Source organism: Culex quinquefasciatus, chromosome 3 (genome assembly GCF_015732765.1).
Source record: "Culex quinquefasciatus strain JHB chromosome 3, VPISU_Cqui_1.0_pri_paternal, whole genome shotgun sequence".
Lineage (NCBI taxonomy): Eukaryota > Metazoa > Arthropoda > Insecta > Diptera > Culicidae > Culex > Culex quinquefasciatus.
The window spans coordinates 64,460,717-64,481,700 of NC_051863.1; the positions used below are offsets into that span (position 1 = coordinate 64,460,717).

At 36.6% G+C, this 20,984-nt stretch overlaps 1 protein-coding gene across 18 annotated transcripts in view; it reads right to left on the reverse strand.

The window, feature by feature from the left end:
• Nucleotides 1–3,076: 3,076 nt before the first annotated feature.
• The window catches only part of LOC6054024 (ensconsin), a 160,453-nt gene continuing 142,545 nt past the window's right edge, over nt 3,077–20,984 (reverse strand). For 14 of the 18 annotated variants that reach the window (XM_038259645.1, XM_038259644.1, XM_038259647.1 and 11 more), the window contains 5 exons: nt 15,746–15,931; nt 13,591–14,738; nt 11,818–12,350; nt 10,467–10,951; nt 3,077–5,744 (listed from right to left, as the gene is read on the reverse strand). In XM_038259645.1, coding sequence (XP_038115573.1) covers nt 5,728–5,744; nt 10,467–10,951; nt 11,818–12,350; nt 13,591–14,738; nt 15,746–15,931 — 2,369 coding nt within the window. In that variant the 3' untranslated portion in view covers nt 3,077–5,727. Of the gene's footprint in view, nt 5,745–10,466; nt 10,952–10,989; nt 11,631–11,817; nt 12,351–13,590; nt 14,739–15,745; nt 15,932–20,984 lie in introns of those variants that run through there. The other 4 variants (XR_005278198.1, XR_005278197.1, XM_038259655.1 and 1 more) reach the window with 4 other exon arrangements.

Below are 20,984 nucleotides of genomic sequence, written 5' to 3' on the forward strand. Positions count from 1 at the left end.
CAGTTTTTATAACTCCATTATGTAACTTTGTTATAACAAACCGTTTCAACTGTCATTTTGATTACCGTACCACGGAGTAACATTGAAAATTGGTGTGATTTTAATTTGTTGTTTTCTCTATCAGGAATTCCGTAAGCTGATATTTTTTGTAGCTTTTACCGGCGATATTTTTATAAATAATCGGTCAACAATCAAAATTATTGCAATCTTCGATAAATAAACATCATTGAAACTCTAAATACCTCACGTACAAATTTACACCACCTAACAACACGCAATGTCAAGTTGAATATGTTTGTTGAATATCAGTTATATAACCTGTTCTCCGATAACATTTGTGTAACAAAACGAGAAAACCTAAGGTTATTTATAGAATGGTTGGCCACGCCCATTTTTCAGAAGATGCCGTCACATGACTATGTTAGATAAGCAGTGAAACAAACAGTGCAATATTATTCATATTCAACAAACTGTTTTCGAGGAAAACAATGCAGATGAGGGAACAGCATCATGGCATATCAGGATTTTGACGTTTAATTACAGCTCATAAAAAGCGTTTTCGACTGAAATCAAGTGATAAATACCTCAAACGGAAGTGAGCAAGCAAGTTTCTATCGAAGGTGTTCCAAAATAAGTTGTTTAAACAGTGTAAATCAGCAAATTGGATGGAACCCCCAAATAGGTGAGAATTTTTCCTATGTTGTGTTTTGTTGGAAAAGAGTGAAGTTGACTGTGTTTTAACACTTTTGTGGCACAAAACACGATAGTTACACAAGTCAGTTATACAAGCAGTGAAACAAACTGTTATTTAAGTTATGTTCAGATTTTTTCTCGTATGTTTATCAAAAACAATTGTCTAACTATTATTCAACAGTCGACAAGTTATGAGTGCTACTTGGGGAAATTACTCAAATTTTCAAAATATGCAATATGGGCATCAAATGAAGTAAAATTTTGTATGCTTTTTCACTTTTTTTTGAAAATACTCAATTTTTTATAATTTGCAATATGTGTATCATACGAAGCGAAATTTTGCATGTTTTTCACTCTATTACTGTTTTTTTTGAAAATTTCACAAATTACCGTATTTTTTCGAAAATACTCAAAATTTCAAAATATGCAATAGTTGATACCCCTAGCAACGAAGCAAAATTTTGTATGCTTTTTCAGCTGATCAGAGTGTTTTTTTTTTTTGAAAATACTATATTTTTTTGGGTTCGATTCCCGCCTTATCCTCTTGGCTTTCTATCGGATGGGAAAGTAAAACGTCGGTCCATTTGCGTAAAAGAGGTTTTGGGCGACTCACCACACATAACTTTCGAACGTCTAGAAATGAGCAGAAACTTGCAACAGAGACCACAAAAGACCCGGGGGTCGTTAAAGTGGATTGCTTTGCTTTTTATATTTTTTTTACTAATCACCGTATTGTTTCGAAAATACTAAAATTTTCTAATTAATTTTGTATGTTTCTTCACTTTATTTAAGCTTCTTTTTGGAGCAAATACTTTTTTACAAAATACATTTTTTTCGAAAATACTCTTTTTTTTTAATTTGCAATTGGATTTCTGAAATTGTTGTGGGACCATCCACAAACCACGTGGACACTTTTTTGGAAATCTCGCTTCACTTTTTTTTACCCATATATTGATATTTTGAGTATTTTCGAAAAAATACGGTATTTTGTTAACAATTTTGAGAACATATTTTTGCCTTCCTCACCTTACTGAGGAAATGCTATAAAATCACTCGAAAACTGAACTTCTCAATTAGACCTCCTAGACCCACCGTCATGTATACCTATCGACTCAGAATCGAATTCTGAGCAAATGTCTGTGTGTGTGTGTGTGTGTGTGTGTGTGTGTGTGTGTGTGTGTGTGTAGGGATGTGGGTCTGTGCACCAAAAAATATGCACTCGATTATCTCAGCACTGGCTTAACCGATTTGGACCGTTTTGGTCTCATTCGATTCGTCTTGGGGTCCCATAAGTCCCTATTGAAAATTATGAAGTTTAGTAAAGTACTTCAAAAGTTATGCTAAAAAAACGATTTTTACTAAAGTCCGGAAGATTGTAAAAAGGGTGGTTTTGTAAGAAACCCCAGCATGTTATACATTTTTAGAAAGGTATTTAAAAGACCTTTCCAACGCGACCAATACATTGAAGATCTGACAACCCTATCAAAAGTTATAAGCACTTAAGAGTTATTTATACACTTTTTGGAGGCTAGTTCTCAGATATTTAGATGAAAACGTATTCCAAATATATCATGCGACCTATCTTTGGATAGGTAATTTAAAGACCTTCCCACGAGCGTGTCTATTTTGGATAGCATTACCCTTTGAATGAGAGGAAGGCACCAACCACCTAAGGGTGGATTACTACATTTTCAAAAACTATTATCTTAAAGAAAACAATGAAAATTTAATATGATATTAGTTGAATTAATCGATTTTAGAAAGATTTTTTAAAAAAAATGAGTTATCGTCCGTTATCGGCGATAAGATTATCGCCGATTTAATTATCAAATTAAGATAGCGATAACCATTATCGTTATCGTCAGACGATAATATTATCGACTCTAATTTTATCGATTAACAACCTTTTTTATTACGTTTAAATTTACGTCCTTTTGAAATTTTAACTTGGTACTAAATGGGTCCTAAAATTAAGCTAATATTTGCAATACTATTGTTCACAGCGATAAAGCTTATTTTTCTGATTATGACCCTTTGTACGACCGCAAGCTGGATTTACAAATCAATTCCAAAAAAATAACTTCGCGGCCCTTCTTGACAGAAAAGGTCCTACTTGACAGCTGGTTCGAAGGGGACCATAGTTGATCCATCGAAAAAATGTTGTCTTGTCAATTATTTTTTTACAATAAAATGAAAACAAAAATGTGAACAGAAATGGTTTATAATCGCGTTGTTTACCGTTGACATTAAAATTGACATAGGACTTTAGGACCCTATTATAAAAGTGACAAGTCAATGTACTAAAACTTTGAAAATTGCTTATTTTTATCGCGATGTGATATTTTTTTTTGAATTTCGGATGCACTAAAACAACAACAAAAAATTTCGTTTAAATATTTTTATTGATTTTATATATTTTATATATAAAGCATTTATTACAAGCATTAATAGAGTTATTAATCTTCTTTTCTGTTCACTTTATCATCTTTGTTTTCTTCTCAGCTTTCATTACTTCATACCTACTATCATCTACACAGATGCGTCATCATCATCGTATTCAATAATCATTCCAGTCTACACTCTTATCGTCATCATCCTGCCATATTTTCACTGTCTTCTAGCATTGTTTGTTTTGTTTTTTTCTTCATCTTCTTTAAATATGTGTTTGTTTGTTTTCCTTTCTCATCTCAACATTTCAATCCCTTCCTTATCATTGCCATCTAACGATTTTCTCTCTCTTTTTCGATTGCATCGAATCTTTTTATTTTGTTACGTATTCCACAAGCTCAAATTATTGTTTGCCGGATTGCGATCTCTGTATTTGTGTAACTTTTGTTTTAGACAACCTGATTTTACTTTAGCTTTTTAACTCGCGATCAAAATGTGTGTTTGTGTGTGGAGTAAATACTGGATTTGACAAATCGATTTATTATATTTTTTTTAGATACAGATACGTTCTACTACCGTAACAAGTTTCATCAGCAAAAAAACGTAAACAAAAAACAATCTAGTACCACGCGCGCGCGCGCGAACCTTGCACGCAAGTTTGCATCCAACAAGAAGGAAGGAATCGAAAGGAAATGTTTATTTTTTTGTTTTGCTTTTGTTTTGAGAGAAAACAATACGAAAATCGTACGCAAAAAAAAAGTTGATATAATTTAAGATTAATAGTAGGTTTTGCCTTTTTTGATGCACTTTTCTCTGTTTTCTTTTTTTTATTAGCAAAAAGGGATATTTGATTTTTCTTGAATTTTAATGACTCTTTTAAATCGTGATTTTCATCTTCTCGCTAGCTTACCTCTTCGTGTCAAAGTGTTTTCAGTGTTCGTGTGTTAGTGTGTGTGTGTGTTTGTGTATAGATTAATCATTAAATTACACCTATTTAATGGTTCATTTTTGCGTCAGCAATTTTTTTTCAGTGTTTATTTTATACATAATTTAACAGATTAGAATACTAGGTTTTTTTTTCTTCAATTTAAACAATTCTATTATTTTCGCATTTTAACGTCCCAGCGACACAATGCACTGCGCCGAGGGGAAAGTTTGAAACAAGTCAAACTAAACTGAATTCTGACTGATTTCAGTAATTTATTTTTTAATTTTATTTTTTCGATTACCTCAAGACTAAAACAAAGCCAGAAGTAATAAGGGCGCGCTTGCACAATTGGTAGTAATTTAATGGTTATAATAATAGTCAATCAATTGGATAGTTGTGTTTTGTGTGTCTGTGTGTGTGTTTGTTTTTAAATGTATCAACATTGAATATATAATGATATATTTTGCTTTAATTTCAATAGTTTCCTTTTTTAGTCAGTGTTTGCCGCTTGTTAAGCAGTAGTCAATATTCTGGAATCTAGTACAACACTGCGCAAATCTGGTTGAATTTTGACAGGCTTGAAATGAAAAGACTTTTTTTCGCTTAGTAGCTATTGATTTTTGATTACATTACGCGAAACAGAGTTTCCGCAGCTAGCGCGCTGTCCATTCATCCTCAAAACATCTGTTAATAAATAGCACCTACCGCAAGAGAAGATTGAGCCGCGCTGGCGGAGACCACCAACGGCGCCGGCCTAGCCAATGTGAAGATCTCTCAATTTTAAACTTGTTTTTGGAAATCAAACCAATTTTTCGGTAAATTTTTAATTGACATAAACCAAGACTACATAAAATCACAAAAAATAAATTGTTTTTACAAAGTTTTCACAGACAATCAGCTGCTACATTTAGAATCGCTCGCACGGAAAATATTTTTCTAAAAAAAATAATCGCCCTCCCCACAAGCCCGGCTCAACGCCCTTCTCTCGCCCACCCTTTCCCGGGGGGTTTTTGATTCACCCCCAGCTCCAAACCATCACTCTTTGAATAAAAACTAGCTACTTTTGAACAGCACAGATCATCGTTACTCACCTTCAGGATGCGCCCTCTGTTTCCGGTTATTCCATCTGCTTTTTGCGTGTAACTGTGAGTGTGTTTGTGTGTTCTAGTACTTTCTTCTAGTTTTTTTTGTTATAATGTTTTATATATAATATATATGCAAATAGTCGAATCAACTCGCGCGCGCTTTCTTCGTTCACTCCTGACAATCATGCTAACCTCATGCTCCTGAAACAACTCACTATATTAGTTTCCCTCTAGTTAGTATCTGTGTGTTTTTTTTCTGTTTTGTGTTTTTATATGCTTTTAATCTTCTTTTTTTTCATCATAATTTTCTGCTGCTGCTGGTGAAACTGTGTCTATTTGTCTGTGAACGCGCGCGCGCGCACGCGCACGAATAAGCACAAAATCGGCGCGAGAATCAATTAATCGTAGTAGTTTAGTTATTAAGGGGTAGTATCACTAGCGCGTGTGTGTTTTTTATGTGTATGTGTGGTGCAGTACTAGAGCAACTTTTTTCTCCCTTTTCTCGCTCGCATTTCACGACGGGGGGGCCCCGCGAGAGCCGTGGGCGAAATGACTCTCCTCCACACCGTGTCTGGTTGGTGTGAGTGCGTGTGGTGCTGCCTCTGCCTAGCATGTTTTGCTTTGTTTATTCGTTCACAAGAGCGACAAGTCTGGAATGGATGGGTTGGAAAAGATTATTAGGATGGTTTTAAAGACATAGAATCGAAAGATGAAAGGAAGGAAACACTCCACGATAAAATAAAACACCAAAAACAGAGAACACACGCTGAAAATGGCATTGTACCGTTTGAAGAGATTTGTGATAGCATTTGAAGAGAGTGAAGGGACCCAAAAAATAATTAACACGTGTATGTACAGAAGTGTAGAAAACGAGAAACAATCATGAAACATTGAAACTGAGTACTAAACACGCCAATCTAGTACTTCACATCAAGTGACTCATTCGAGCAATTCTCTCAGTTTTCGGTCATTCGTTTTTTTTTGTTATTTTTTAATCATGCTGAAACTTTTTTGGTGCCTTCGGTATGCCCAAAGAAGCCATTTTGCGTCATTAGTTTGTCCATTTAATTTTCCATACAAATTTGGCAGCTGTCCATACAAAAATGATGTATGAAGATTCAAAAATCAGTATTTTTTGTAGGACATTTTTTATCGATTTGGTGTCTTCGGCAAAGTTGTAGGTATGGATAAGAACTACACCAATGATACAAGGTAAATATTTTTTGGTCACTTAAACATGATTTGCAAAAAAAAAAACACTATTTTTATTTTTTTTATATTTTTAGGAGACATCAAATGCCAACTTTTCAGAAAGTTTTTACGAAGTTATGAATTTTTGAATCAATACTGATTTTTTTTGAAAAATCGAAATATCGTTCGCAAAAATTTTTCAACTTCATTTTTCAAATAAAATCATATTTGCAATCAAAAAGTACTTTAGTGAAATTTGGCAAAGTGCACCGTTTTCAAGTTACGGCCATTTTTAGGTAACTTTTTTGAAAATTGTCGAAGTTTTCCATTTTTTTTAAATTAGTGCACATGTTTGCCCACTTTTGAAACAATATTTTCAAAATTTTTAAATCAAGAATAACATTTCAAAGGGGAGCAGTTTTCTCAGATTTCGGTCATTCATTTTTTTTGTATTTTTTAATCCGACTGAAACGTTTTTGGTGCATTCGGTATGCCCAAAGAAGCCATTTTGCATCATTAAATTCTCCATATAATTTTCCATACAAATTTGGCAGCTGTCCATACAAAAATGATTTATGAAAATTCAAAAATCTGTATCTTTTGAAGGAATTTTTTGATCGTATTGGTGTCTTCGGCAAAGTTGTAGGTATGGATATGGACTACACTGAAAAAAATGATACACGGTAAAAATTTTTTTGGTGATTTTTTCTTTAACTTTTTGTCACTAAAACTTGATTTGCAAAAAATCTTTTTTTTTTTTTTTTGATACACGGTAAACATTTTTTTGGTGATTTTTTCTTTAACTTTTTGTCACTAAAACTTGATTTGCAAACAAACTTTTTTTTTTTTTTTGATATGTTTTAGAGGACATCAAATGCCAACTTTTCAGAAATTTCCAGGTTGTGCAAAAAATCTTTGACCGAATTATGAATTTTTTAATTAATACTGATTTTTTCAAAAAATCTAAATATTGCTCGTAAAAAAATTTCAACTTCATTTTTCGATGTAAAATCAAATTTACAATCAAAAAGTACTTTTGTAAAATTTTGATAAAGTGCACCGTTTTAAAGTTAAATACATTTTTAGGTAACTTTTTTGAAAATAGTCGCAGTTTTTAATTTTTTTAAATTAGTGCACATGTTTGCCCACTTTAAAAAAAATATTTTTGAAAAGCTGAGAAAATTCTCTATATTTTGCTTTTTTGAACTTTGTTGATACGACTCTTAGTTGCTGAGATATTGCCATGCAAGTGTTTGAAAACAGGAAAATTCTGGAGTTTTTTTTTGAAAAGGTCAAATAAACCAAATTTTCAGTTTTTGCTTTTTGGGTGTTTTTCAAGACCCTTGACTCAAGGCGGTTTCAAAAACACCCAAAAAGCAAAAACTGAAAATTTGGTTTATTGGACCTTTTCAAAAAAAAAACTCCAGAATTGATGTTTTCTAAGTCTCACCCTAACAGCCCACTATTTTCTAATGTCGATATCTCTGCAACTAATGGTCCGATTTACAATGTTGAAATATGAAACATTCGTGAAATTTTCCGATCTCTTCGAAAAAAATATTTAAAAAAAATTTAAACCAAAACAAACATTTCAAAAGGGCGTAATATAGAATTTTTGGCCTTTTTAAAATGTTAGTCTTGATTTAAAATTTTTGAAAGTATTTATTTCGAAAAGATCGGAAAATTTCACGAATATTTCATATTTTAACATTGTAAATCGGACCATTAGTTGCTGAGATATCGACATTAGAAAATGGTTGGTTGTTTGGGTGAGACTTAGAAAACATCAATTTTCATGTTTTTAAACCTTTGCATTGCAATATCTCAGCAACTCAGGGTCGTATCAACAAAGTTCAAAAAAGCAAAATATAAAGAATTTTCTCATCTTTCCAAAAATATTTATTTCAAAAGTGAGCAAACATGTGAACTAATTTTCAAAAATGAAAAACTGCGATTATTTTCAAAAAAGTCACCTAAAAATGGATTTAACTTGAAAACGGTGCACTTTATCAAAATTTCACTAAAGTACTTTGTGATTGCAAATTTGATTTAACATCAAAAAATGAAGTTGAAATTTTTTTACGAGCAATATTTCGATTTTTTGAAATAATCAGTATTGATTAAAAAAATTTATAATTCGGTCAAAGATTTTTTGCACAACTTGGAAATTTCTGAAAAGTTGGCATTTGATGTCCTCTAAAACATATCAAAAAAAAAAAAATAGTGTTTTTTTGCAAATCAAGTTTTAGTGACAAAAAGTTAAATAAAAAATCACCAAAAAATTTTTTAACGTGTATCATTTTTTTTTCAGTGTAGTCCATATCCATACCTATAACTTTGCCGAAGACACCAAATCGATCAAAAAATTCCTCCAAAAGATACAGATTTTTGAATTTTTATACATCATTTTTGTATGGACAGCTGCCAAATTTGTATGGACAAATATATGGAGAATCTAATGATGCAAAATGGCTTTTTTGGGCATACCGAAGGCACCAAAAACGTTTCAATCGGATTAAAAAATACAAAAATTTAAATTCCAAAAAAAGACCGATTTCGTGGAGAATTGCTCAATATGTAAGGGAACTTTACCTTTTCTCACCCTATTTCTATTATCGGCCTATCAGCATCAGCACTTTGATAATGAATTACAGCTTTCATGAAGTGTTTTTGACTGTTCCAAAGTAATAAATTGCTCAAATAAAAGTGAGCAAGCAACTCTCGATTGTTAATGCATCTGAAAATGTTGATTTAATAGCGGAAAACAATAAAAGTGATGAGAACTGATCGAACGGCTTAAAGTGATTAAAATGGGTATATTTCCCCTACCATAAAAATATCTCAGCTTTTCGATTTTGTTTTGTCGTGATGATTTTCCATCGAACATTATTTTTCACTGCACAGTAAAAAATGCGTAAATCCCTCCCAAGGTTTGAAATTACCTATCTTATGAAGTAATACAACCCCAATTTTGCCTAAAAAAGAGGCATACAACGGAATATTGGAAATTTTACAAATTTTTAGAAGGACAATTACACTTTTAATTCAGACATAAAAAAGTCTATTAAAAAAAAATATTTTAGCTCTGGTAACAGCTTTTGCACCATTAAAACTTTGATGCAAAAGATGCCCAGTATCCCAAAACATATAAAAAATGGAAAAAACGTATTTTGGGAATCATTTTTTGTGATAAAAAGTTGAATAAACAAAATTCCTCTCAGGATACAGATGTTCAAATGTTCCCATATAAGTTTGTATGACAAGCTCATAAACTTGTATGGATTTTTTTTGCAATAGTTTAAAAATGTTTAATTTTAATAAAAAAAAATCAAAATCTAAAATCCACAAAAATGTCAAATTTATAAATATTCACATTTTTTTTTGTAAGACCTGAAAATTCTCAACCCTACTATTAATCACCCTAAAAATCACTCAGATAATAAATACACCTGTTGAACCTGAAAATCTTGAGCAAAAAACACACACAATTGATCAAATCACTCAAAAGTACACATCAAATTCCCAACCAATTAAGACGAATTCCCTTCCTCAAAAGCCCCTTACTAACCCCTTAACTAACATTCTTACATTCTCTCTCAATCGGCCGACCGGATGGCCGCCATCAGGCAACCATAAATAAATGCGAAGACGTACAGTACCAGTGCCGATTGTTTGTAGGTGAGGTCTTTTTTTTTTTCAAGGATTTCAACCAATAGTGGAGGAGGTGGTGGTGGTGGTAGTTTGTGTTACAGGAAAGATGCACCGCGCAGCAGGATGTGAGTGAGAGCAGGAGGTAGGATCAGGATGTTTGTTTGTGGTTGTGAGTTTTATTTTGTGGGTGTACACAGTAGTAGGGGAGCGGGGGAAAGAAAGAGAGAAAAGCAGAGGTGAGATAAGCTGGGTCGGTTGGTTGGTTGGTGGTGGGGAAATGGTGACAAGTGTAGTACTAGAATAATTTGATTGGTTTTTTAAGTCGTTTAATGTAATTCTAGTACTACAAAGTAATAAGAGAACTTAAATTTAAAAGTGCAACGTAATTACGACCTGATCGTGAAAGCAAAAGAAGTTTGCGATAGCTATGATACAAAACGGAAACTAACTAGATTTCACACACCAGCAAGTTTGGCGTACTAGAATGAGAAACCAAATAAAAAAAAGAAAAACTCAAACTACGGATTTACCTCGGTTATCTTGACTGTCGGATGTCGCGACTAGCCTCGTGGAATTGTTATTCAAGAAATTGCTATTACTGATCAGATTTGCGTCGCTGCCGGTAAACAGGGAGGTGGTGTTGGTGGAGAAGGAGGTAGTAGAGCCGGTCACGACGAGACTACTACTATCATCATCGAAAGGGTTAACGCTACTGGAGTTGTTGATGTTAGTGTTGTTGTTGTTGTTGATACTGTTGATGTTAAGATTGAACGGGTCTTGGTCGTCGGCGGGTTGCTGCGGCGGTTGCTCCGACTGCTCGGCCGTCAACGATTGGAAACTACTGAAATCGATCAACTGGCTCGTGGGTGGTGGCACCACCAAGTCGTCGTTGGCAGCGTCCAACGGGTTAGTAAGACTGTCGGTGGCGTCCGACGGCGGCAGGACCGGGGCCAGCTCGTCGGTGTCGTCGAAGTGCGTTAGGAATTTTGCATCAACAGTCGGCGGATTTTGTGTACTGGATTGGGTTACGTTTTTTTTTTGTTTTTTTTTTTTGTAAGTAAAGTAAACAAACGAAAAGTAGATTAATCAAACTGATCAAAGCCAGCAAGAGAAGCGGCACAAAAGCCACTAGTAGTGTTTGGATCGATGAGAGGGAACATACAAGCTAATCTAGTACGTCAGCACATCAAACAGAAGCATCTATTCTATTACCGCAATCGGATCTAAGCGGAAAGCTCGTAAAGCGAGCAATTGCAGTACCAGCTCATCAAGCTAGTACTGCCTTTATTTTGTCTGTCAACTGTTTCTATGTGTATGTGTGTGAGTGAGTTCAGAACTAAAAGACACTAAGTTGTAAAACACAGCTGATGGATGGTTTCAAGGGACATTTTTGTGTGTGTGAATGTGAATGGGGGTCAAGGGGGTAAACACTTTGAGGTTAGACAATTTTGAGTGGGACGCTTTATTTATGGTTACACAACAGATGTTCAACACGACGAAATACACACACAAATGGTGGTTAGAGAGAAGCCACAGCGGAGAAACTCACTCTAGATTCGTTTTTTTTTCTGTGTGCGTGTAGTTGTGTCTCTCTAGTACCTCATCATTGTGTCTCGTGGAAATTTCTTTGTAAATTTTGTACTCGTTTTTTCGACCCCCAAAACATCACTCTCTAAATGTCCGCCACACGTAATCTAGAAGAGACGGTTAGTATCAAAGTTTGGACGCTTGAACACTTGAAGAGAGACGCACACGCAGGTACAGGAAGAAAGGGGACACTTCTAGCGCAGTACTAGATTAGTGGCAAGCGGAGCTTCTATAACATCGCTTGGTACAAAATGTAATCCCAACAAAAACAACAAACAAATTGACGCTACTTACAACACATTATCAATACTGCCGTTCTTGTGGCCGTTGGTTTGGCCGCTCATGATCGCGTCCTCGATGATCAGCTCCGTCGTTTCGGCGATCGTCGTCGCGCCGGGCGTCGACTTGCCGTTGGTGGTGGCACCGGGCGTGGTCGAGCTCGACTCGAGCGACGAGGGCTGCTGGCTGCCGGCCGACGAGCCGTTGTTGTCGTGGCCGTTGTTGTTGAACGCACCGAGCAGCAGGTTCTCCTTCTCCGTTACGGAGCGCTCGTAGTCGCCGTTGTTGTTGTTGTGGTTGCCGTTGCTGGTGGCGTTGCTGTTGGTGTTGTTGTTGTTCTCCAGCGAGAGCGACTGGACGGCTTGCTCGAGCGATTCCGCGCCGGAGGAGGGCGCCTGGTCCTGCTCTTGTGACTGCTGCTGCTGAGGCTGGTCTACGGATCCGAGCATCGATTCCGTCATCGACATGGTCGTGTCGGCCGTCACGGCCGGTGTGCTGGACATGACGATGTGGCTCTTGCTCATGGCGTTATCCTTCTCGTCGGATTGCTGCGGGGGGAGACGGGAGAACGTTAGCAATATAATATCAAACATTGAATTGATGCGGTTAAGGTGGCAAACACCGACATTAACTTCAGGGAGATCTTGGAATACCCAGGACCTCCCAACAAATCAAAAAAGTAGTCTACCATACTTAATGATGATATGCGCGTATGATTCGGGGTCAAAATCCACCAACCTTTTTGCTTTTCATGGCTGTAGACTCAAAGGTATTAACTCCAGGGAGTCCTGGATGCCCCAGGACTTCCCAATATAGCAACAAAGTGTCTATTATAGTCACTGAAGCTTTGCGAATATGATCCGGGGTCGAGATCCGCCGAACTCTCGCTTGTTACGGCGATAGACTCAAAGGTCTTTACTCCTGGGAGTCCTTGGATGACCCAGGACAACCCAAAATATCAACAAGGTATTCTAACATACTCACTGAAGCTATGCGAGTCTGATTCAGGGTCAAAATCCAGCGACCTCCCGCTTGTTACGGTGGTAGACGTACAGATCTTAACTCCAGGGAGTACTTTGATGACTCAGGCCATCCCAAAATATCAAAAAAGTAATCTACCATACTCAATGAAGCTATGCGAGTCTGATTAAGGGTCAAATCTGGCGACCTCTCGCTTGTTACGGCTACAGACTCGAAGATCTTAACTCCAGGAAGTCCTTGGATGACCCAGGACAACTCTAAATATCAACAAAGTATTCTACCATACTCAATAAAGCTATGCGAGTCTGATTAAGGGACAAAATCCGGCGACCTCACTCTTTTTAGGGCGGTAGACCCAAAGGTCTTAACTCCAGAGAGTCCTTGGATGACACAGGACTTCCCAATATAGCAACAAAGAAGTCTACCATACTCACTGAAGCTATATGAGTTGGGTCCGGGGAGAAAATCCGACGACCTCTTGCAAGTAACGGCGGTAGACGTACAGATATTAACTCTAAAGAGTCCTTGGATAGCTCAGGCCATCCCAAAATATCAGCAAATTAATCTATCATACTCAATGAAGCTATGCGAGTATAATCCGGGGTCAAAATCCACCGACCTCTCACTTGTTACGGCGGTAGACGTAAATGTCTTAACTCTTAAAATATCAACAAAGTAGTCTACTATACTCACTGAAGCTATGTGAGTATGATCCGTGGAGAAAATCCGACGACCTCTTGCAAGTTACGGCGGTAAACCTTCAAATCTTAGGGATTCTACAGAGAACTCAAAAAAATCGGTACTCACCTTCGTCGGCGTGTTCGTCGCACTGCCACCCTTTGCCCGGGTGCGCGACATGATTGCCTCCACCCGCTTCCGTCGCTCCTCGCGCTCCTTCTCCTCCTTCTTAAGTCGTTCGGCCATCTCGATGCGCTGACGTTCCGCTTCCTCGCGGGCCTTTCGCTCCGACTCTTCCCGCTCGATCTTCTGGCGGGCTTCCTCTTCACGGCGCAGTTTTTCCTCCTCTTCGCGCTTGGTCGCCTCCTCGATGGCCTGCTGCAGACGTTCCTCCTCCAGGCGGCGGGCTTCCTCGGCCAGCCGGATCGATTCCTCCTCGAGCTTGCGCAGCCGCTCCTCCTCCTCGTACTGACGCTGCGCTTCGGCTTCCTCTTCGGCGGCGATGCGCTGACGCTCCAGCTCGGCCTGACGTTCGGCTTCCTCGCGGGCCAGCCGACGACGCTCGGCCAGCGCAGCCTTGGCTTCCTCCTCGGTGGTGATGCGCTTCGCGATCATCGAAGCCGTCATCAGATCTCCGTTGGAGCCGTCCTGGGCGTCGAGCAGGTTGGTGACGGCAGCTGGCATTGGCGGCGCCACGGTACTATCCTTCATGTCATCTTTCTTCTCCTCGTGACTGTTGGCCACCTGGTCCGGTTCAACCAGCTGGGGTTGTTCCTTAACGGGTTCCGGCTCGGCAACGACCTCCGCTTCCGTCTTGCTTTCGGTCACAATGATCTGCTGCTCCTGGACAACGCTCTCCACCGTTGTGACGGTCTCCGTCAGCTGTTCCTCTTGCTTCTGTTCCACGACCTCAGCCGGCTTCTCGTCGGTGCTCTTGGCACTGACCGAGGAGCCCTCCTTGGGCAGTGGTGTCGCCAGCTGTTCCTGGCTGGCTTGCTTCTTGCCCGTCTTGACCAGCGAATCGTGCAGCGTACGGTTGGCCTTTTCCGGTCCCGGTGACTGCAGCGGCGTGGACGACGCCTTCGGAGTGCCGCGAGCGCTTGCACTGTTGCTGCCGCCGCCAACGCGATGTGGCCGCTCGGCGCTCGAGTGCTTGCGGGCCGGAGTGTCCGGAGCGGCCGGCTTGGCCGGTGTGCTGGTGCCGCTCTGGGATCGCTTGCGCTCCAGGCTGGTCGAGCTGGTGTTACCCGTGGACGATTTCGGAAGTGGCGGTTTCTCTGTTTTTTGAGGGTGGGTTGGGGGAGGGATTAAAAGATCAGTTAGATTTGTTTGGAATGACCTAGGGATTATTCTGGGTCAATGCCAGCAGTTTGCTGGGTATGTTGAAGCGATTTAGGAGCGTTGGGTGGTACTAGATTGGAGCCAATATAATGAATATGGCGAGGTTTTATGGCAGCAAATGCAAAACGGGTCATCGAAACCACTTATTGAACCGAACACATGAATGCAGATGATCAAATGTGACGACTTAGCCCTTAATCTAGTACTGCACCACGATCACTTCAGCAAACCCAGACCTGCCGCAACGCCCGGAATCGCGCTGAAATGGTAGAAACTTAGGTGACGGTGTTAGTAAGTGATACGATCGAACCGTTTAGCTTACACCAATTGCCTTAGGCACAAATCTGGTACTACATCATTTCACACATCATGGTGTGAGAGTACCCAAGTTACAAACAAAAAAAACATATTTATAGGTGGGATACGGTACAGTTGAACCCATAAAAATCAAGAATTTCAAAGAACAACAGAAAAAACGTAAAAGCTACATAGAAATGAAAGTAAAACAACAAATAAAAATAAACTTTACATCGAAAGGTAGCGGGCTTTTGGACGAGCATTCCAGATGCCGTTCGAAAGTTGTTTTTGTACAAAAGATAAAATTCAGTTTACAGGTGTTTACAGGTTTCAGTACAGGGAGAGATGTAGCGTTCCTCGGTGGTCGGATACGTGCTTCTTGTTCTAGTACCTCATTTTTTTCAAGTGTAAGCTTACAGTCTACATCGGGGAGAGTTCAACGGGGGAAATCAACGAGGGATGCAAGGAACCAGGGAAAAGGGGGAGGTGGGGGTCACATTCGGAAACTCTTTTTCATTCTTAGAATCAACGTCGATGGTGAGACTTCATGATGCTTGCGAATGATAGTGTGAGTGAGTGTGTGTGTGTGAGTGAGAGGGAGAGTAGTGATGGGTGTAGATAATGGTGAAGTACTAGAATAGCAAACCTTCTTTCGCGAGGCCCGACACTCCGGTGACGGCGATCGAGATGGGGCGGGGCTTGCGCTGGCTTCCGGCGGACGCCGGCAGGGACCGCCGGTAGACGACGCCGGACGCGGTCGTCGAGCTGGACATGGCACTGCCCGGCCGGGACGTGTTCAGACTGTTCGGGGTGATTTCGCCGGAACGCAAACCTGTACACAACGCAAACACAGGGCAGCGAACAGAGATCGCAGCAGCAGTTGCGAAGGAAAAATACAGAGACGATAATGGTAATGGTGTAAAACGTAATGGGGGTTGTTTTTTTTTTTGTTTTTGGATGGGTAGAAATAGTTATGAATGATGAGTTGAGGTATGGTGATGAATTTGTTGGGGTTGGAGTGCGGGATGGTTTTTTGGGAAGACTGGTGGAAACGCATACTGCGATTGGGAAGACTGGTGGGATTCGAGAGCAAAGGTTGGGTAGGAACTACGGAAGGATACTGGATTTGATCAGCTGAAGGGAAGTTGGATATATTTCTTATAACTAATAATATTATGAATATGGATAAAACAAAATCAAACAAAGCGATAGTAGAATCGATATGATACGAGTTGAAGCGCATTCCCATTGTTTGCAGCGAGTAGTACTAGATTAGAACATTCCACTACGGTCATCTCTATTTACATCGAGGTAGTATTAAGGGCCAAGCTAGCGAAGCTTCCGATTTGGAGAATCCCACCCGCTCGAAGAAGCGCGAACCATTACGGTGAATCCAAACCTTCACCATTACGTGATATTGTCATTGTGTTGCGTTGATATCTACCAAAATCTACTGAAAAGGGTACCATCACCAATACATAGAAAGTTCATGCGACTACGAATACTTAAAAGCTAGATTGTACCATTACCCTACAAAAATAAAAACGATAACCCAATTTGACCCAAATCATGCAAAAAGTTTAAAGAAGATCAGAGTTAAAGCAACTCTCAGAATGTGAAAGAATAGTAAAAGTAAGAAAAAGTTCAGAAAGAAAATAAATAATTCAGTGATTTTTTGACTATTCCCGAGTCTAAACTGCTTATGAGCCTTTTTTTCTTGTGAGCAGCGATGCGCTCGAAGTAAGGATGTATTGGTGACTAGCCTTAACGTCAAATCTATCTATGAGGTTGTGTTTTTCTTATTTTTTTGACTTCTTCGAATTGACCACCGTAAAAAAATATTGTCGTCATTTTTTCTAAACTTCACCCAATAAGGATTCTTTGACAACGATAACGATAAAATTATCATCAACGCTATCGACCTTTTCTATACTTTTTATTCACTTTTGTTTTATCGATTTCTGCGAAACTCCTAGTAAAATTAACTAGTCAAAACGAACTTATTCAAACAAAAAACTCTTAGACGTAACAGTAATTAATAAAGTTATATTTTTGTTAATAAAAAAGATAAAAAGTATTTGCTCAAAAACTTAGTATTTTGAAAGGTTGTTAACGATAAAATTATCGAGGCTCGATAACGATAACGGTAACGAAAATCTTTCTAAAATCGACTTCATTCAACCTTACCATGTTAAATTTTCAATGCTTTCACTAAAAATATTTTTTTTAATGTAGTAAGTTTCAAAGTATAAATATTCAAAATTGTTCACAAAATACATTTTTTCCTGAATGTATTCAAGTTTTCATAATGTGCAAAATCAAATGAAACGATTTTTTTGTGATTTTTCACTTTATTAGAGTTTTATTTTAAATACTAAAACATTCATAAAATGCCGTATTTTTTCGAAAATACTCAAAATTTCAATATTGGCACTATGCTTTTCAAACGAAACGAATTTTTGTTGCATTTTCACATTATCAGGTTTAAAAAAAACTATTTTTTTACAAAATACCGTATTTTCGAAAGTACCGTAAACCGGGGTGACTTTGATAGGATTTCAATTTGTTTTTAGAATATTTTCCAACAGGTAAGGTTTTTCTCAAGATTATTATTTTTTAAACATGTACTGGAGTAGGCCACACAAAGTCCATGCACTATTTTGGAAAAAAAAGTTTTTTCAATAGTGTTTAGATAAATAGTTACGTTAAAAATTCTTGGTTTTAATTCCGGGGTGACTTTGATAGTCATAGTTTTTCTTTTTAAAATCATATTTAAGATGTTCAAACTTTATTTGTACGCTAAATGTACCATCACTAAAGTAGCTGATATAGTTTTTAAGCAAAAAAATCAATGTTTATATTTAGTTAACTAAGTGTATAAGCTTTTTAGCAAACTACATATAAATTTCAGGTAAAATTGTTAAAAAGTCGGAATTTCACTTAAAATTTGTTAAAACTAGTCCTGTTTATAAAATTATCGATTTATATTGCATTGTATACTAATTTTGAAGCACAAATCACAAGTTTTCACATTTTACATGGAATTTGTTCAACTGAATTTGCCTATAAATTTGGAGATTTTTTTAAATTGTGTTTCAAAAACACATATTATTTATTATTTACAAACTTATTTAACCTTCTCCTAGTGGAAAATTGTCCAAAGAATCCGAAAATGCATTTCGTTTTCCGATTAAAAATCATGTTCATTGAGAAAATCATGACACTTTGAGAAGTTTAAAATAATGACTTTCATCCACATTTTCTTAACTATAGTTAACTAACTTTATAAACTTTTCAAAAATTTATGAAAATTTCTTCATGAGGTACTTTGAACACTTCTCTACCACGGTCAGTATGTTTCTGAACCATTCCTTACGTATTTTAATTGTACTCTTCATTTTGCGGAAAAATCGCAAACCTATCAAAGTCACCCCGGCTATCAAAGTCACCCCGTTTTACGGTACTCTATGATGCACTGAAAACTATCACAAATTACGTTTTTATTTCGAAAATATCAAAATGTTCGTAATTTGCAACATGGGTTAGATACCGATTTATGCAATACATTTTCCCATTTTTAAACTTTTTCATAAAAAAACTCGATTTTGCACAAAATACCGTAATTTTTGGAATGTTTTTCATAATTTGCAACATGGGTATCAAACGAAGCACTATACTTTTTTTTGCAAACGCTGAAATTTTCAAAAAATACCGTGATTTTTTATAAAAAAACACTCAAATTTCCATAATTTGAAATATGGGTATCAAACGAATTCAACTTTTTGTAAAGCATACAAAAATAGTATGTAGCATGCAAAATTTCGCTTCGTTTGATACCCAGATGTTTTGTAAATCAAAATATTTTCGAAAAATACGGTATTTTTGAAAATGACAGTATTTTCCAAAAAAAAAACATTAGTAAAAACATTCAAAATTTCGCTTCCTTTAATACCCATATTGCAAATTTTGAAAATTTGAGTATTTTTGAAAAAAATACGATTTTTGTGAAAATTTTAGTATTAGAATAATAGGATTTTAGTATTTTCAAAAAAACTCTATAATTTTTAATTATTTGCAACATTTTTCAAAAATGCCAATAAATGAATGGACTCTATAAACATTAGATATGGCGGTATGAAAAACTCAAATTAAAACAAACACATTCATCGAAATATTTTCATACTTTGCTAAATGACTGTCAAACGACGCAAACATTGAATTAATTTGTGTGACATTAGAGTAATTTCATAATATGCAACTGAAATGAAAATGTTACAATATATTCAAAATTAATAATGTTCCGTAAAACACATGAATTTTCACAGAATACTGTAAATTATCATTATTTGCGGCTTGGGTGAAAAAATGTAAAAATTTTAATTTATTTTCAAATTGGATTATAATAATAAAATTTTCTTAACACTGTCTGTCAAAAAAATACTAATCTGGCGTAAAAAAGTGAATCTTTTGAAATATAGTAATTGGAATTTTTGTGTTTCAATTGCTTAAAAACGCAAATGTTTTAATTGATTTTCACAACATTGGAGACGGAATAAAATACAAACATTTTCACAAAAACCATGTTTTATATATTTTTAATTTTCATAACTGCATCACAAGTTTCAAACAACGCGATTTTTTTATTTATTCCACGACATTTGAGGTTTTGGTGTTTGATTCTAATATTTTCACAATGTATTTTTTTAAATACTTAAAACAGTAATATTTGATTTTTAAATGATTTTAGTTTTCACAACATTAAAGTTTTTGAAGTAAAATACTAAAATTTTCATAATTCATAACATGGTTAGAAAAAACAAAATTTTGATAATTTTCACATAAAGTCATTTTCTAATCACAATTTAAAATATTTGCAGTTTAGGTATCAAATACTAAAATCATCACAAAATGCTGGATTGACACAAAAGCATTTTTGAAAAATTCTGTTAATTTTTAAGACAACTATTTGGATTGTTAGAAAATTTTGAATCTTATTTTTTTAACTAAAAAAACTTAATTTTGCTAAAATCCATCTAAAATTTAAATTCGTTGATTTTCATGAGTTCTTACTCGTTTAATGTTATTACATTATTGAAAAATAAGACTAAGAGAGTTTTGTTTCAATAAGTACCTACGCTTCAATTATTTGTTTAAATATAAAGTTAAAAATTAAAAAAAAAAACAGTGCAGTTATATATCACATAAATCACATAAATTATTCGAAAAAATCAATCTCATGCTGCACAAAAAAATAGAAATTCTTCAAGCATGAAAAATAACATTGCTTCAACAAAAACCTAATAAAGATACTTGCTTATCAATGATAGAGTACCAATCTAGTACTTCAAAATAATTAAAATTTCTCCAAAGTGCTTTGAATTTGTTCGTAGTGCTAAACTGTCACAGTAAAGGTTCTTCAGTCTAACTTCTCTAACTTAAGCTAACGTCTGAAACCTGTAAATCTAGTACTACACTGTTTCTTTTTCAAACAAAAGTACTCCCTGTGCAACCGTAATCAAACCCAATAACCCGTCCACCAAACCACACCGCTTGTGTCAGTTTTCGAGGTGAGTATTCCTAGAAGAGTTAGAGTGGGAGAGAAATCAAACAATAATCTACGAACAGCGCCGCCTACTACGCCGCACGCGCTAGAAGTACGTGTGTATTGGTGCTAGCCGTGTATGTGTTTTGTTCGCACTTTCGTAGTACTAGAATGCGCGGAACGCTGCGACCCGACCCGCCAGGTTTTGAAGAAGACAGTTCTAGCCTAAACGTTGTATGTGTGTGTGTTAGCCGGTTGACCACCTTACGAGAGACAGAGGGGTTACGAGGTTTCCAACGATTAATTACCAAAACGAAAAATTTAGATTACTGAGTGTGTGTTT